Source organism: Myxocyprinus asiaticus, chromosome 34, assembly GCF_019703515.2.
Source record: "Myxocyprinus asiaticus isolate MX2 ecotype Aquarium Trade chromosome 34, UBuf_Myxa_2, whole genome shotgun sequence".
NCBI classification, from domain to species: Eukaryota; Metazoa; Chordata; class Actinopteri; order Cypriniformes; family Catostomidae; genus Myxocyprinus; species Myxocyprinus asiaticus.
In genome coordinates, this window is record NC_059377.1 from 22,512,687 (window position 1) to 22,528,629 (window position 15,943).

General features: G+C 37.7%; 1 protein-coding gene across 1 annotated transcript in view; it reads left to right on the forward strand.

The window, feature by feature from the left end:
* The window catches only part of LOC127425322 (PHD finger protein 14), a 145,305-nt gene extending 129,537 nt beyond the window's left edge, over positions 1-15,768 (forward strand). The window contains exon 18 of the mRNA XM_051671172.1: positions 14,646-15,768. Within this exon, the coding sequence (XP_051527132.1) occupies positions 14,646-14,711 (66 nt within the window). The 3' untranslated portion in view covers positions 14,712-15,768. The remainder of the gene's footprint in view (positions 1-14,645) is intronic.
* The last annotated feature ends 175 nt before the right edge of the window (positions 15,769-15,943 follow it).

Sequence of the window (15,943 nt, forward strand, 5' to 3'; positions counted from 1 at the left end):
CTAGGCAAGCCGGATGCCTCCTGCCCTCTCAGGGGCCAATTTATGGAGTAAACAGGACCCTAGAGATGCCATGGCAAATTCCGGCTGTCCCGTTGGTCACTTTTTCAGCACTTAGTGGGTTTTAATAACTCACTTACAATTCTTTATGACACAACCTGATAGCAGGTTGGACCAGTGAAACCCTTCAGTAATATAGAGACTTTATGATTTGGTAAAATGGTCCAATTTACCACAAAAGCTGTGAGCCTTATAAATACACCCACAAGGCTCGTTGTTTGAAGTGGCTGCAGCCCAGTTCACTGGTCATTTTATAGTTAACCTTTGGCCTGCTTTCTTTTATGCTCTGTGCTTACCACTTTGAAAGGGTAGGGGCACGGATAACATCAAATGTCACAACATAGCTAATCAAATTTTGGGGCCTGTGTACTTGTTTTGCGGGCTTTACTCCAAGATAGAGCAGCATAATGGCTCCTGAATAGGGTTGGGAACAGAGAACATTTTTAAATACCGGAATACTATGATTTTCATGACTTTCGGTTCCATTAAAGTTCCCTAAGAGCACAATTGTCCGCCAATGCGGGCAGAACACCGTACTAAAATACTCCTGCAGTGCAATTCAGCAGCAGCGCTGCTTCGTACTGAATCTACAGCGTTAAACACACAGGGTGACCTGATTCCCCAATGACTGACTCTAATGAGCCACTTCTTTTTAGTGACTCAAGCCCCAGATATACTTCATACGAAATATAAGAATGAACAGTTGTGACGTCATTTAGAACAAAATCTGTCCAAAAAGACGTTGTTGCGTTTGTTTCCGTGGATCGTAACAGTGCGCCTGGGCAAACTTTAAGGGAAAATTCTTACTGGCTGCTAAACAACTTCTTATTGCCATTGGTCCACGTCATCAGTAGGCGTGACCTATAGCTCCATATACCTTGAGGCCGACAGCAAAATCTGTACAATCATTTGCTTAGACACATTTTCCAAGACCATGTCATGCAATTTTTTTGTTTTGTTTGTTTGTTTGTTTGTTTAATTAGTCTATAAAGGAATTAAATCTACTCAAATACTCTCATGTGCCCATTCACTCTTTTGTTTTATATACTGCTTCACTCATGTGCCATCTGCAGCGAAAGCCATTCACACAAATGCCCAAAGTAAGATAAGCCTGTCTATTCTATTTTCTTTATTCTGCACAGTAACACTTTTATACACTCATCTTTGCAATAGTGTCAGTGTCATTATAAATTACAATAACAGAGTGTAATTGGCGCATGAATTCACAATGTAAACTAGACTAAATTAAACATTTTCTACGGCATATACAGTCACCAGACAATTTGTTAGGTACACCTGTACACCTGCTTATTTATGCAATTATCTAATCAGCCAATTGTGTGGCAGCAGTTCAATGCATACGGGTCAGGAGCAGTTAATGTTCACATCAACCATCAGAATGGGGAAAATGTGATCTCAGTGATTTTGACCGTGGCATGATTGTTGGTGCCAGACAGGCTGGTTTGAGTGTTTCTGTAACTGCTGATCTCCTGGGATTTTCATGCACAATAGTCTCTAGAATTTACTCCAAATGGTGCCAAAAACAAAAAACATCCAGTGAGGGGCAGTTCTGTGGACGGAAATGCCTTGTTGTTGAGAGAGGTCAACAGAGAATGGCCAGACTGGTTCGAACTGACTAAGTCTACAGTAACTCAGATAACCACTCTGTACAATTGTGGTGAGAAGAATATCATCTCAGAATGCTATTCTGAAATGCGGGTTGGCGCTGTTTTGGCGGCACGAAGGGGGTCTACACAATATTAGGCAGGTGGATTTAATGTTGTGGCTGATCGGTGTGTGTGTGTGTATATATATATATATATATATATAAAAAAAGAGGAAAAACTGAGTACGGTCATAAAAACGCATTTGTGCATGGAACTACTTTCTTAAGCGATGGATCAGAATCTGCTGTTGCTGGTTCAAACCAAATGATGCGTCCAAGCCTTTGTTAGTAATTCAAAAATGTCACTTCAGAAATAGTATTACGGCTTGTGCTGTTTCTAACAAGTTATTGGATAAACCAGGATGGATGGGTGTGTGTGTGTGTGTGAGAGAGAGAGAGAGAGAGAGAGAGAGAGAGAGATGGAGTGTGTGCGATCACCTGTTGCCACTCCCATGCAGAGATGCTGTCAGTTTTCTGAAGATCAGCTTTCTCAGTGGAAAATAGCATCCAAGCGGGGGTATTTCTCCCTATTTCGCGGTAGCCGGTGCGCAAGTGTCTTTCACTATAGAAACCGCAATGTCCTCCACCATTTTGAACAGTATTTCCTCTCCAATGTGAAAACTCTGGTAAGAGATAAGCGCCTTGAGTTCTGTAATTAAACAGTCTGTTGTGTCTCTCAGCTGTGAAGAGCCATAATGCTGAAGTTGTTAGTTTAAAGCCGTTTAAAGCTATTTCCTAGCTTTAGTAGTGTAGTAGTAATGCAAGCGATCTCGAAGAGCTGTTGTATGTAAACACTGGCTGATGCAGATTCACTTCACGTCACCTAACTGGCTAATATTACACACAAAAATGATCTTTTGCCACCACCTGCTGGCTAACATATGTAATGTCAAAAAAAAAAAAAAAATACATGTAAGAGACAAACAGTAGCTCATATGCACTGCTCTTACACTTTAGTTTAGAATGGCATGAACACAAGCGGAGTGATGCGCACACAGTGAAGCGTCGCAGTGCTGATGGTGTGAGACCATCAGTGCTCATGGAACGTCTCTCGTCCAATCAGATTCGAGGACCGGAACTGACTGTTGTGTGTGTGTGTGATATATATATATATATATATATATATATATATATATATATATATATATATATATATATATATATATACGTAATTAGTTTGACAGTTTAGGGAGACTTGATGGCATCATTCACATTGCATCATGGGAGTGGGTGGTCCCTGCTAGGCTCTTTTACCGCACGTGGGTTGTTTGCCACGTTTCTCTTATTGGTGGCACTTTTTCCAGTGCAGTTCTTCACCAGGAATTCCTCTAATAAACATTTTTTTTGTTTTATTTTATTTATTTTTTTATATAAAGATCAAATAACGCAGACTGATGGCTTCAGAAAAAGATATAAAATTGATTAACCACCTCGGAGCTTACAGTAAGTCTTTAAAGGTATATAAATTATTATTAATTGTTCAAACAGGAATTGGATTTTTATTTCCGGAACCAGACTGTTGCGCTCTATAGCATCCACATAAACACAATGTTGTCTTGTCTATCCACAGTCATAGAACCTTCGCTGCCATTGATCTTAGTACATAAAAACTAGCTATAATACATAAAATAACATTAGAAGGTGTGATTGCTTCTTAGTTTATACAACCTCCAGTGAGACTTGGAGTACAGCTTGTCAACCCACCAGATAACAAGAGCGTTATCAGAGGAGGCTGTCCCCTCCGCATGCATATTAATAAAGGACCAGGAATTTCTTTATCTTTATACTCCTTAAAGGTGACATTGAACATGACAAGAGTGCACAACTCTGACCTTACTCAGAACAGTGAAGAGTGCATTGAGTTTATTGGACTATAAGTGCATGTGCAGTTCCTTATGTAATTTGGCAATGTTTGATAGGATATCCCCCCCCCCCCCACACACACTATCTGCTGACAGAGGGAAATGCTGTAACAGTTATGGGAATGCACACCTGCACACACAGTAACAATTTTGTAAAAAAAAATATTATTTCACTCTCTCATATGCAAACGTACAGACCTGCACACTGTTAAACAAATGCAGCCTTAGAGGAGTATATCTCGGTGAAGCTATAAATCACATTAATGGGGATCAGCAGACTGCATGCTGTTCATAACAGAAAGGCCACACACATACATAGTATTGTGTGCTGTTGAGGTCTCGATTCTTTCTTGAGCCTGGCTTAAAAAGCATTTCTATAGGCCTGCAATGGCTTTAACACCTCTGTGGTTCACATAAGCGTATACTGAACCAAAACCCTGTTTATACATGGTACTCCGATCAGAAGTGGACAGTGTTAAATACAGGTGTATATGGGGTCCAAATGGCAACACACTGGAACATTGCTATATTTGTAGTGTAAAATCTTATCCATCCTAATGTGTCCTAGACAGCAGCAAAACCACCTACTTACCTGTCAATCACTCATTGTGCTAAAACAAGGTTTTAAACTATGATGGTTTCAAAAATACCACCTTTGTGCTTAGATTAAAATTCAAGATTATCTGGAAGAGTCTGTCAATTTATTTGTGCTTTTTTCCCTTGTTTTTTCTTACTTTTTGGCACTTTGTCAACATGCAGTGTTGCCAACACGTAATGATATAGTTATTGATGTATGTAGTCATGAAATTAGCAACCCTCACCTCAAAATCCATTCACATGGTCACAGGAAACGCATTTGTGAGACACTATATCACCTGACCACTTGTGACCGGATTACCTGAAACCTGATTTTAATATCAGGTGTAAACAGGCATCAAGACAGATTCCTTCATACATGTGTCAGTGTAGGTGTGCCACAGGGTTCACTATTTGGTCCTACCATCATTCATTTCACTGCCTCACTTGGTAGATGTGCCTCATTTGTTTTCACCTTAAAATTTGTGTTTTAGTTGCAGTTTTAAAAGTGTCTGCTTTTATGGTGAATGTTGTTTAGCTTTTAGCTTGCTATCTATTCATTTTCTGAGAGCCTCCATCCACGGCAGCCAATTTTCTCACTCAGTTTGAGCACTTACATTTATTTGTGATTTAATATTTTACCTCAAACTGCTGAAATTGGAATGGAGAGAAAGTATCTCTTCCTTTCCATATACCACACATTGGCTCTTATCAGATGTGGGCAAAAAAAGAGAGAAAGCTCTAGCTTGTGCATTTTACTGCTGATTTAATTAGCCATCTCTTGGTAAGTTCACCTCAGTATCTGTCACACCTCACTAAAATGAAAATCCATTCCCTGGGAAAAAAAGGTAGATTAATGAATGCCCTTTGTAATAAATGAAAATGGGAAGCACAAATATGCATAGTCATGAAATTTAATTGTGCTTTCTGGTGATTGGGTTTTGCAGGGAAAGGGTGTGTGAGCAAAAGAGACGAAAGGGCCAGAGGTGGCTCAATGTAGCATGTAACGCACAGCCTCAGCTGCCTAATGAAGCAAGTGTTTATGACTGAATGCAATTGTGTCATATACACTACAGTGAAACACATACCCAAAAACACACACTCACATCCTTGGGTAGTTGTTTGTAGACCAGCACCACACCAGTATTTGTTTACTAATGTAGATGGCAAACCTCAGGAATCTTGTCAAGAACAAAAGCAAGGGGGTCTGGTTAGCTCAGCAAGTAAAGACGCTGACTACCACACCTGGAGTCGCAAGTTGGAATCCAGGGCATGCTGAGTGACTCCAGTCAGGCTTCCTAAGCAACCAGTTGGCCCGGTTGCTAGGGTGGGTAGAGTAATGTTGGGTTAACCTCCTTGTGGTCGCTATAATGTGGTTCTCGCACGTGGGGTTGTGCGTGGATGCCGCGGAGAATAGCGTGAGGCTCAACAAGCCACGTGATAAGATGCACGGATTGACGGTCTCAGACATGGAGGCAACTGAGATTCATCCTCCGCTAACTGGATTGAAGCGAGTCACTACACCACCACGAGGACTTAGAGCGCATTGGGATTTGGGTATTCCAAATTGGGGAGAAAATCAAAAAAAATAAATAAATAAATAAAAATAAATCATAAAATAAAAGAACAAAAGCAAAAGAAAGCAAATTTTTCTTAAACAAAATTAACCCTAGATATAGGACCATTCATATTTTTCATCATTTACAGTTAAGCATTATTTGTTTCTTTAATGATACTTAAAACAGTAATAACTTCATATCATTACTGTAATGTAAAATTTGTACATCATGTTAGTATTTGATGTACTGTCTTTAAATGATACTGATTAAAAAAACATAAAGAAATTAATCATTGTAATGAGAATCACCAATATAAATAATGAGTAATTATTACATAAAAACTCAAAAGTAAAGTTCAGATGCATTACAGTAATTAGAAGAATTCTTTTTTTGCATTAACAGTTTGAGGAGGAATTTGTGCTTTATTGTCATGAAAATAATCAGAAAAAGCTCTCATCCACTCTTGTCCACAAAAGTCCAGTTTTACAAGGTTACTTTAACTTTTAGAGGCCAAGCATATTTGGAATTACGCAAATGTGCAATCAGTGAATCTAGAGCGCTGTAAATATAACACGACCAGCTATTTAGCCTTACGGGTACAGAGAACAGAGCTGTGTGCATACAGTAAGTGGAGTGAGCAGCGCCTGAAGACTATTTGTTTATTTAATTAAATCATAGCTCTTGAGGTTTGATAATCGCACTTCTTCATATAGCAATTTCAGTTTTATTTTGATTAATCGTTCAGCCATAGTTAATATTTTTTCTCCATCTTTACAAAGAGAGATGGTTTGGAGGGGTCATGAATAATCCCAGTGCCTGATAGCGCTCTCTCTCTCAGTCTTTCATTCCTCCATCCATCCCTCCCTCCCTCTATCCACTGCCTGAAGACATCCATTGGTATGAGCCACAGCGATTCATTTTCTCGAGATGTTACTCCTGCTTCCTTACGTTGCGTGTTTTCATCATCGTTCCGGGACATAAATCTGTCTTCGGCAGAGCAAGCAGGATTGCAGGCTTATGCCAGCACCTATCAGATGTAGGGGAGGCTGAAAAGCTTTTTCTCTCCCTCTATCACATAAAATCCCCTCACATTTAACACACATGTACTAATAAATACAATGAAGGCAGAAAATGTGATAAAGAATTAAGTCATACTAATTAGCTTGCTAATTCTGTGAGGACCGTGCCAGCTTGATAAAGGATGCTAAAGCTTATTAAAGTAAAAGCAGCATTGTACATTTTTTATTCTTTTTATTAAATTTCTTTTACACAGCTTTATTTTAATCCCACTTTATGAAGTTTGCAGTGTGTAGCGTGGGTGAGAGGGAGAAAAAAAGAAAGGGGGGTTTTGATTGTGTACTGACTGTAAGGCAGCAGGGGTCTTCGACTCAAACGCATTAACACGCCACAGGCTTTTGTTGCCACCTAGGGTCCAGACCGCGCTCTCACTTTTTCTTCTGTCTTTACTCTCTTAAGCTCTCATGCTCTTGTCTCACTATTTTACATGAGCTATGTTTTGTTTTGTTTTTTTGCCCTTTTAAAAAGCTCAAATGCAATTAGAATGAAGAATGTGGCATTTCATTATCATACATGTATAAGCAGTAACCAGAGGGCTGGCTGTAGCATGGAGAGTGAATGGCAGAATGAAAGCTCCAGGTCTCCCTGGAGGAGAGTGATGGAGATATCCCACAAAGCCGCTGCCTGTCAGCATGATCGGGCCCACGGAGGGCCAGTGTCTCCACAATGTCTCTGCCTCACAAAGTAAATGTCACACTGTCAGCAAAATGAGCACCCTGTTTCATAAAAAAGAGAGATTTGAAATGGGAGCTTTATGGAGTGGAGAGGAACTTCACATTTTGAAATTAGTCTTATTTTTGACAAATACTGTATATATCACCATTTTCTGGCAAAGCCAATGCATTTCCTCTGACTGGGGGTGGACACGTAGGGTAAGACGTGTTGCACTCAGTGTTGGAGAGTAACTAACTAAAGTAGCGAAGCTAATAAATGTATTCAATTCAAAAATAACCTCTTTTCGGTTCTTTGTGGACCATTCATGTAAATGAACTGGTAACATGATTCCCTTATATTTAGCATTGGGAACTCCAGTTAATTTTAGTGAGTCGGTGTGTTTGGACACTTTATGTGAAATTAACAAATTCACATAAATGTTTTACTGATTCACTTGAGCACCTGTGGAACCTTAAAGGAATATTCCGGGTTCAATACAAGTTAAGCTCAGTCGACAGCATTTGTGGCATAATGATGATAACCACACACAAAAAATAAAATACAATTTGACTCGTCCATCCTTTTTTTTTTTACTAAACAAAAACAAAGCAAAGATCGAGGTTACAGTGAGGCACTTACAATGGAAGCGAATAGGGCCAATTTTTGGAGAGTTTAAACACAGAAATGTGAAGTTTATAATTTTATAAAAGTACTTACATTAATTCTTCTGTTAAAACTCATGTATTATTTGAGCTGTAAAGTTGTTTAAATCATCATTTTTAGTCATTTTAAGGTTTTAGGGTTTGTTGACATTACATTGTCATGGCAACAAAGTAGTAAAATTTGCTATAACTTTATACAGAAAAGGTTAGTACGCAATTTGATCATGCTAATCATGTTAACATGCATATTGTTTTCGTCTTGTGGCTGTACTTTAGAAACAATGAGTATTTTAACATTTACAGATTGGCTCCATTCACTTCCATTGTAAGTGCCTCACTAGAAATTAGATTTTTGCTTTTTTTTAAGAAAAGGAGGGGCAGGTAAAAAGCTTTTGTTGTTGTAATCAATATTATGCCACAAATGCTGTTGATTGAGCTTTACTTGTATTGAACACGGAATATTCCTTTAAAGGGACTTTGCCACCTTTTTTAAGCAAAATATTTTGTGTGTTGCTGTGTTTGTCACAATATTTCGATTCAGTTGTATAAAATAGGGTGTTTTCTAGTTGTAGTAGTTTATAATATGTATACATTTATATATTCAATTTAATGGCGCCCCCTTAATTGTTTAATGTCATCATACTTATATCATCTAATTGTTAAATATTTAAAAATATTTTCTAATTTAAATAGCTTCAGTGTAGTTACTTTTTGTTAGAAGCTTGTAGCTAACAACTTTTTTTAAAAGAGTAGCTTGATAGTAGTCTAACTACATTTAAGTTATGAGTAGCTAGTTGCTTTGGAAGATACAGTTTCAAAGTAGATTCCTCGTTACGTGTTGCCCCCTCAATCTTAACAAACTGTGCTACATTTTTGAAAGGTGGCCATATATTTCAAATGGGCCCATCATTTAGCTGCATTTTAACTGAGAGATGTGCATGAAATATACCCAATATTTATTTTCTTATGCTAGAAACTATTTTTTGCCCAATATGCCCAATATTTATTTTGTTATGCTAGAAACAAATTTTTTCCATGTCAAATTCATTTACTACTGATAATATGAGTTATATGTCAAAGAAAACGTATCCATGTCTAAAAATACTAATAATTGGTGAATTACCAATGTATATTTTTTGGCTAAATAATAGCCATGAATTAAAGATTTTTTTTCCCTTAAATGTATTCTATATGTTATGGACACTTTCTTTAAATGTAATTTAATATAGACATCATGAAATACTGCATATTTGGGTGTATTAGTTTGCATAGAGGACAATTTTTTTTTTTTTCATCCAATTTGGAATGCCCAATTCCCAATGCGCTCTAAGTCCTCATGGTCGCATAGTGATTCGCCTCAGTCCGGGTGGCGGAGGACGAATCCCAGTTGCCTCCGTGTATGAGACAGTAAACCTTATCACGTGGCTTGTTGAGCGCGTTGCCACGGAGACATAGTGTGTGTGGAGGCTTCACGCCATCCACCGTGGCAACCACGCTCAATTCACCATGCGCCCCACCGAGAACAAACCACATTATAGCGACCACGAGGAGGTTACCCCATGTGACTCTACCCTCCCTAGCAACCGGGCCAATTTGGTTGCTTAGGAGACCTGGCTGGAGTCACTCAGCACGCCCTGGGATTCGAACTAGCGAACTAGCGAACTCCAGGGGTGGTAGCCAGCGTATTTTACCACTGAGCTACCCAGGCCCCGCATAGAGGACAACTTGAGTAAAAATTTGCACAGCTTACCCCACTTAAAACAAATCAAGCTAAAAATTATAATAATAAAATGATAGTTTGTAAAATTTTTCTATTTGCTATTTTTGGCTTTCTACAAGTGAGCTCACTGTGTAGCTGCAATATACTGTATAATCGCTGTAGTTGTCCGCAGGATCTAAGTTTATGTGATGCTGTATTCCACCAATGGAAACATGCCACGACTAGCACACAGGAGTGTCCAAGAGTGCTGATGTCACCCTGTTCCTATGGTTAAGCACTAAATCACAGACCGGCAATGTCTTGTGAGACCCCATGTGTCTGCGTTTGCATCCATGTGTCCACAGGAGTATGAAAAACCTCAATCAAGGCACTTTATGAGATTGTTATCATGCAACGGACCCACCTTCCCCTCTTGTATCCCGTTTAAGTGCTGAACTGGCCTGATGATAACGTATGGTGCCAAAAGTAATTGGAAAATTGGCATGCTTGTCAGAGAGATTTGGTGGATGGCACAGGCTGATCCGGCAGCAAGGTTCATGAGATGTCATCCCACCATGAGAATTATATCGCCCCACGGGCCAGCAACGACAAAGTACCCGGAGTTCAGGAAAAAGTACTCATTTTTCATAAAGGCCTGGCTGCATATCAGAAGTCATCCACAGACAGAGACAAGACCCATATGGGAGAGACATTGCTGAATAAAGCAAAGCTGTCAGCTCAGATTAACTGCTGCTGGAGCCAACATTTACCAGCCCTGTATGACAATTCGGAAGTTTGAATTTCTTAGAGAAATTAAGGTAGACTGTATTAGGTTTTCTTGTCATGATCACATTTTATTACTAGGCTATTACTATGTATTAAGTATGGCTTTCAATCGATAAAATATTTAAACAGATAGCCCCATCCCAAAGTAATATCATTGGCTGAACCAATGTTACTATGTTGGGCTAATGGGTATGCTCAAACAAACAGAGCAATGTTTTGATAGCAACACAGAGCCACAGTGTTTACAGTTTTTGGGGAGTTAAAGGTTTAGTTTACCCAAAACTGAAAACTCTCATCATTTACTTACCCTCATTTCATCCCAGATGCGTATGATTTTTTTTTTACTCTGCTTTTTAACATATGCGCTCTGTAGGTCCATACAATGCAAGTGAATGATGGCTAGAACTTTGAAGGTCCAAAAAGCATATAAAGGCCACATAAAAGTAATCCATATGACTCCAATGGTTAAATCCATATCTTCAGAAGTGAAATGATAGTTGTGGGTGAGAAAAAGTTCAATATTTAAGTCCTTTTTTACTATAAATTCTCCTCCCTTCTCAGTAGGTGGCGATATGCACAAAGAATCTAAATGGCCAAAAACAAAGAAGAAGAATGTGAAAGTGGAGATTTATTGTAAAAAAGGACATAAATATTGATATGTTTCTAACCCACACCTATCATATCGCTTCTGAAGATATGGATTTAACCACTGGAGTCTTATGGATTGCTTTTATGCTGCCTTTATGTGCTTTTTAGACCTTCAAAATTCTCAGCAGAGAATTTTCATTTTTGGGTGAACTAATCCCTTTAATAAAATAAATAACACACTTCATCTTTAAGAAAACAAACCACAATATTTGTGTACATAATAATATGTAGTAAGGAAATGTGTGTTGATAACACTCATAAAACACACGTCTAGAACACAAGTCTATGAGATAAGCAGAAGTTTACATACACTTTGTTAGTATTTTGTAGCATTGCTTTTAAATTGTTTAACTTGGGTCAAATGTTTTGGGTAGCCTTCCACAAGCTTCTCACAATAAGTTGCTGGAATTTTGGCCCATTCCTCCAGACAGAACTGGTGTAACTGAGTCAGGTTTGTAGGCCTCCTTGCTCGCACAAGCTTTTTCAGTTCTACCCACAAATTTTCTATCAGATTGATTTCAGGGCTTTGTGATGGCCACTCCAATACCTTGACTTTGTTGTCCTTAAGCCATTTTGCCAGAACATTGGAGGTATGCTTGGGGTCATTGTCCATTTGGAAGACCCAATTGCCACCGAGCTTTATCTTCCTGGCTGATGTCTTGAGATGTTGCTTCAATATATCCACATATTTTTCCTTCCTCATGATGCCATCTATTTTGTGAAGTGCACCAGTCCCTGCTGCAGCAAAGCACCCTCAAAACATGATGCTGCCACCCCCATGCTTCACGGTTGGCATGGTGTTCTTCGGCTTGCAAGCCTCACCCTTTCTCCTCCAAACATAACGATGGTCATTATGGCCAAACAGTTTTTGTTTCATCTGACCAGAGAACATTTCTCCAAAAAGTAAGATCTTTGTCCCCATGTGCACTTGCAAACTGTAGTCTGGCTTTTTTATGGCGGTTTTGGAGCAGTGGCTTCTTCCTTGCTGAGCAGCCTTTCAGGTTATGTCAATATAGGACTCATTGTTTCTGTGGATATAGATACTTGTCTACCTGTTTCCTCCAGCATCTTCACAAGGTCCTTTGCTGTTGTTCTGGGATTGATTTGCACTTTTTGCATCAAACTACGTTCATCTCTAGGAGACAGAATGCGTCTCCTTCCTGAGCGGTATGATGGCTGCTTGGTCCCATGGTGTTTTACTTGCGTACTATTGTTTGTACAGATGAACGTGGTACCTTCAGGCATTTGGAAATGAACCCAAGGATGAACCAAATTTTTTTCTGAGGTCTTGGCTGATTTCTTTTGATTTTCCCATGATGTCAAGCAAAGAGGCACTGAGTTTGAAGGTAGACCTTAAAATACATCCACAGGTACACCTCCAGTTCAGTACACCTCCTATCAGGAGCTAATTGTCTAAAGGCTTGACATCATTTTCTGGCATTTTCCAAGCTACTTAAAGGCACAGTTAACTTTGTGTATGTAAAATTCTGACTCACTGGAATTATGATATAGTCTATTAAAAGTGGAACAATCTGTCTGTAAACAATTGTTGGAAAAATTACTCATGTGTCATGCACAAAGTAGATGTCCTAAACGACTTGCCAAAACTATAGTTTGCTAATATGAAATCTGTGGAGTGGGTAAAAAATGAGTTTTAATGACTTCAACCTAAGTGTATGTAAACTTCTGACTTCAACTGTATATATACAGTACATATATATTTGAATTGTGTGTTTTAAAAAAAAATGAAATTAATAAAACTTAAAATATTTAGTTTTTAATTTTATTAAAGATTACTCAATTCAATTTGATTGAATTTTGTTATGAATTTTTTTTTTATATACTGTATATGCATTGTAAATATAAACACTGGTCTCACTGCAAGCCTAAAATGGCTAAATAATACAAATAATACAACTTCCCCATGCTTTATATATTTAATCTTACATATTTATGAAAGACTATTTTATATTTTTTGTACAAATGACAGTGTGTTTTTACTCACAAACATGTCAATCTCTGATGATACTTCAATTCTACCATACAAAGACTGCAAATGGCTTTGCTTTTGTTCAATGCACCATCCAGGTTTGAGTAATAAATAAATGGTTAAGAAGATCTTTCTCCATTCACAGATAAATGAGGCTCTGTTAAAAAAAATAACATTGTTAAACCTATTTTAAAATCACATGCATTAACGTGTTAAATTTGACAGCCTTGTAACTAATAAGTAAATAGTATGTTCCATTAAAGGGGTAGGATACCTTTTGAATTGTTTAGTGATATTCAATAAAACTGGATCGGATTAGCTGCTTTAACCATATGAAGACCTTTAAGTAGAAGAACAAAAGATGCTTTAATGAGATGTCTGGTTTGAGGTAAGTGTGTGTGTGTGTGTGTGTGTGTGTGTGTGTGTGTGTGTGTGTGTACATGTTTATCCTACACTGTGGGGACCAAGTGTTCCCACAAGGATAGTAAAACCTGAGATCACCTACCTTGTGGGGCCCAGCCAGTAGTCCCTATGAGAGAAATGGCTTATTAAACATACTAAAACGATGTTTTGTGAGGGTTAGGTTTAGGGGATAGAAATTATGCATAAAATGCATGGAAGTCTATGAAGAATCTCCACAATGATATAAAACAAGTGTGTGTGTGTGTGTGCGCGCGCATGAATCATCATGTGCTTTTCAGCTGTTTTGAGTGTGGTGTGCGGTCAGGACTCTGCCATCACACATGGCTGTGCGTAGATGTGTTTATTAACCTTTGGAGGAGGGGATAATTGCATCTGTCAGACTCACTTAAAAGCTGAGATGGCCATCATTTCCTGTTTGTCTCCTACTCTAAATCTGCAGGTTCTGAAAGTGACTCTGGCATGACGTTTGCTCTTTGTTCTCTGACATGCTAAAATTACAATAATTTGGAGTTAGCTGTTTGAAAATCCAACCTGAGACTTTAAATTATTATTATTATCTTATTTATTTATTTTTATTTTTTTGGTGTAAGATGTGACTTTGGGTGTAAAGTTGTTTGAATATTTGCTCTATTGTTTGTATGCGTCTAATATTAAAAAAAACAAATACTCAATCTGAATAATTTATGAGCGTCTTAAGAAGAGCTTTGTATATAAATATTGACTTAACAGTGAAGTGTGGTGTTTTGGCTATGTAAATAAGCTTTCTTCTTTCCCAGCTTAATATGCAGACAACTACAAGCAAGGTATTTATAGGTTGATTCCCCCGAAAAGTGCAAATACTGTGCCACTGTGACGTTATCAAAGCATTGTTTGTTTGAGAATCACAACTAGCCCAACACAACAACACTGGCTCGACCAATGGCGCCAGTTTGAGGGTGGGACCATCTATTTGTCTTACCAATGATAACACTCTCTTTATTTTTCAGGAGGAAGAAGAAGTTGAGGAAGACTCAATGAAAGAGGAAACGGCAGAGCAAGAGATCCCAAACTGAAAAATCCTCAGCGTTACCTCACAGTAATGGTCTTGTCTACACAATCAGTGCCATCACCTCATTTCCTGCCAAAGAGTGGGATGCAAAATAGCTTTGAAAAATTAAATCAACAGACTTGAACTGCCACAGCTTTACAAGACAAAAACTGTCTGTCTTTGTTAAACATAAAATTATAACATGACCGTAAGTTCCAGTTTATAAACATCAATCTTATAGTCTTTCTATATGTTTACAGAATATATAGGAAATTGTACAGACTCGATGTACGATCAAGTCCTCCAACTGCGAATCTGTTGGAGATGTCATGAATGGATTTTGGATATCAGGGCTCAACCTAGAGAAATGTCTTTGGAGTAATAAAGTGACTCATGATGCTGATACAGCAGTTTGTACTGAACAATGCACATAATCCTTGATTGGCATATGAGCCTGTTTTTACCTTGACTGTATGCTGTCTTTGGCATGTAATATTTGTCCGGTCAGAGCTTCTTATTTTTAAAGGTTATTTTTCCACAATATAAATTGATATTTTCCATGGCTCAACCTGTATGTAAATATCCTTTGTGATATATCATCATACTGTTGTTATGTATCCAGAATGTCTCCAAGCAGTGTTTTTATTATTATTATTATTATTAATATTATTATTATTATTATTATTAATCAGTTTTTATTTCCGTTTTTTATTTCCGTTTTGGATTGTATTTCCTTTTTAATGTCAATGCATTATACAAAGCAAAGAACTTGTATTGACAGTATAACTGACAGTTGATATCTTAATATGCATTATTGGCTTGTGTTATATTAATAATTGATTACTTCCTAATGGTAAGAGCAAACTCTATTTTATTATTTTTACAAACCTTCATTTATCAGCAACAGTAATATCATCTACTCTCATGTTTTCACATGTGGTCAGGGCTATTCGTGTTTTTTTAAAGATTGTTTCATATGTGCAAATGATGGTACAGTTTGTCTGCCTCACTGTTTGAATTCAAGAAGAGTTTGTATTTAGGTACTTTAAAAATGTCACAATAAACATTACTTGTGATTTTTATTTTATTTTTATTATATATGTTTTCTATTATTATTGTTAAATGCAACAGTAACTATTTGAACATGTTAAGATAAAGAGCACTTAAATGTTTTAAAGAATAATAATAATAATAATTCTGTTATTTACACACCCTCACGTTGTTCTAAATCAATATGACTTGTTTTCTTCCATGGTC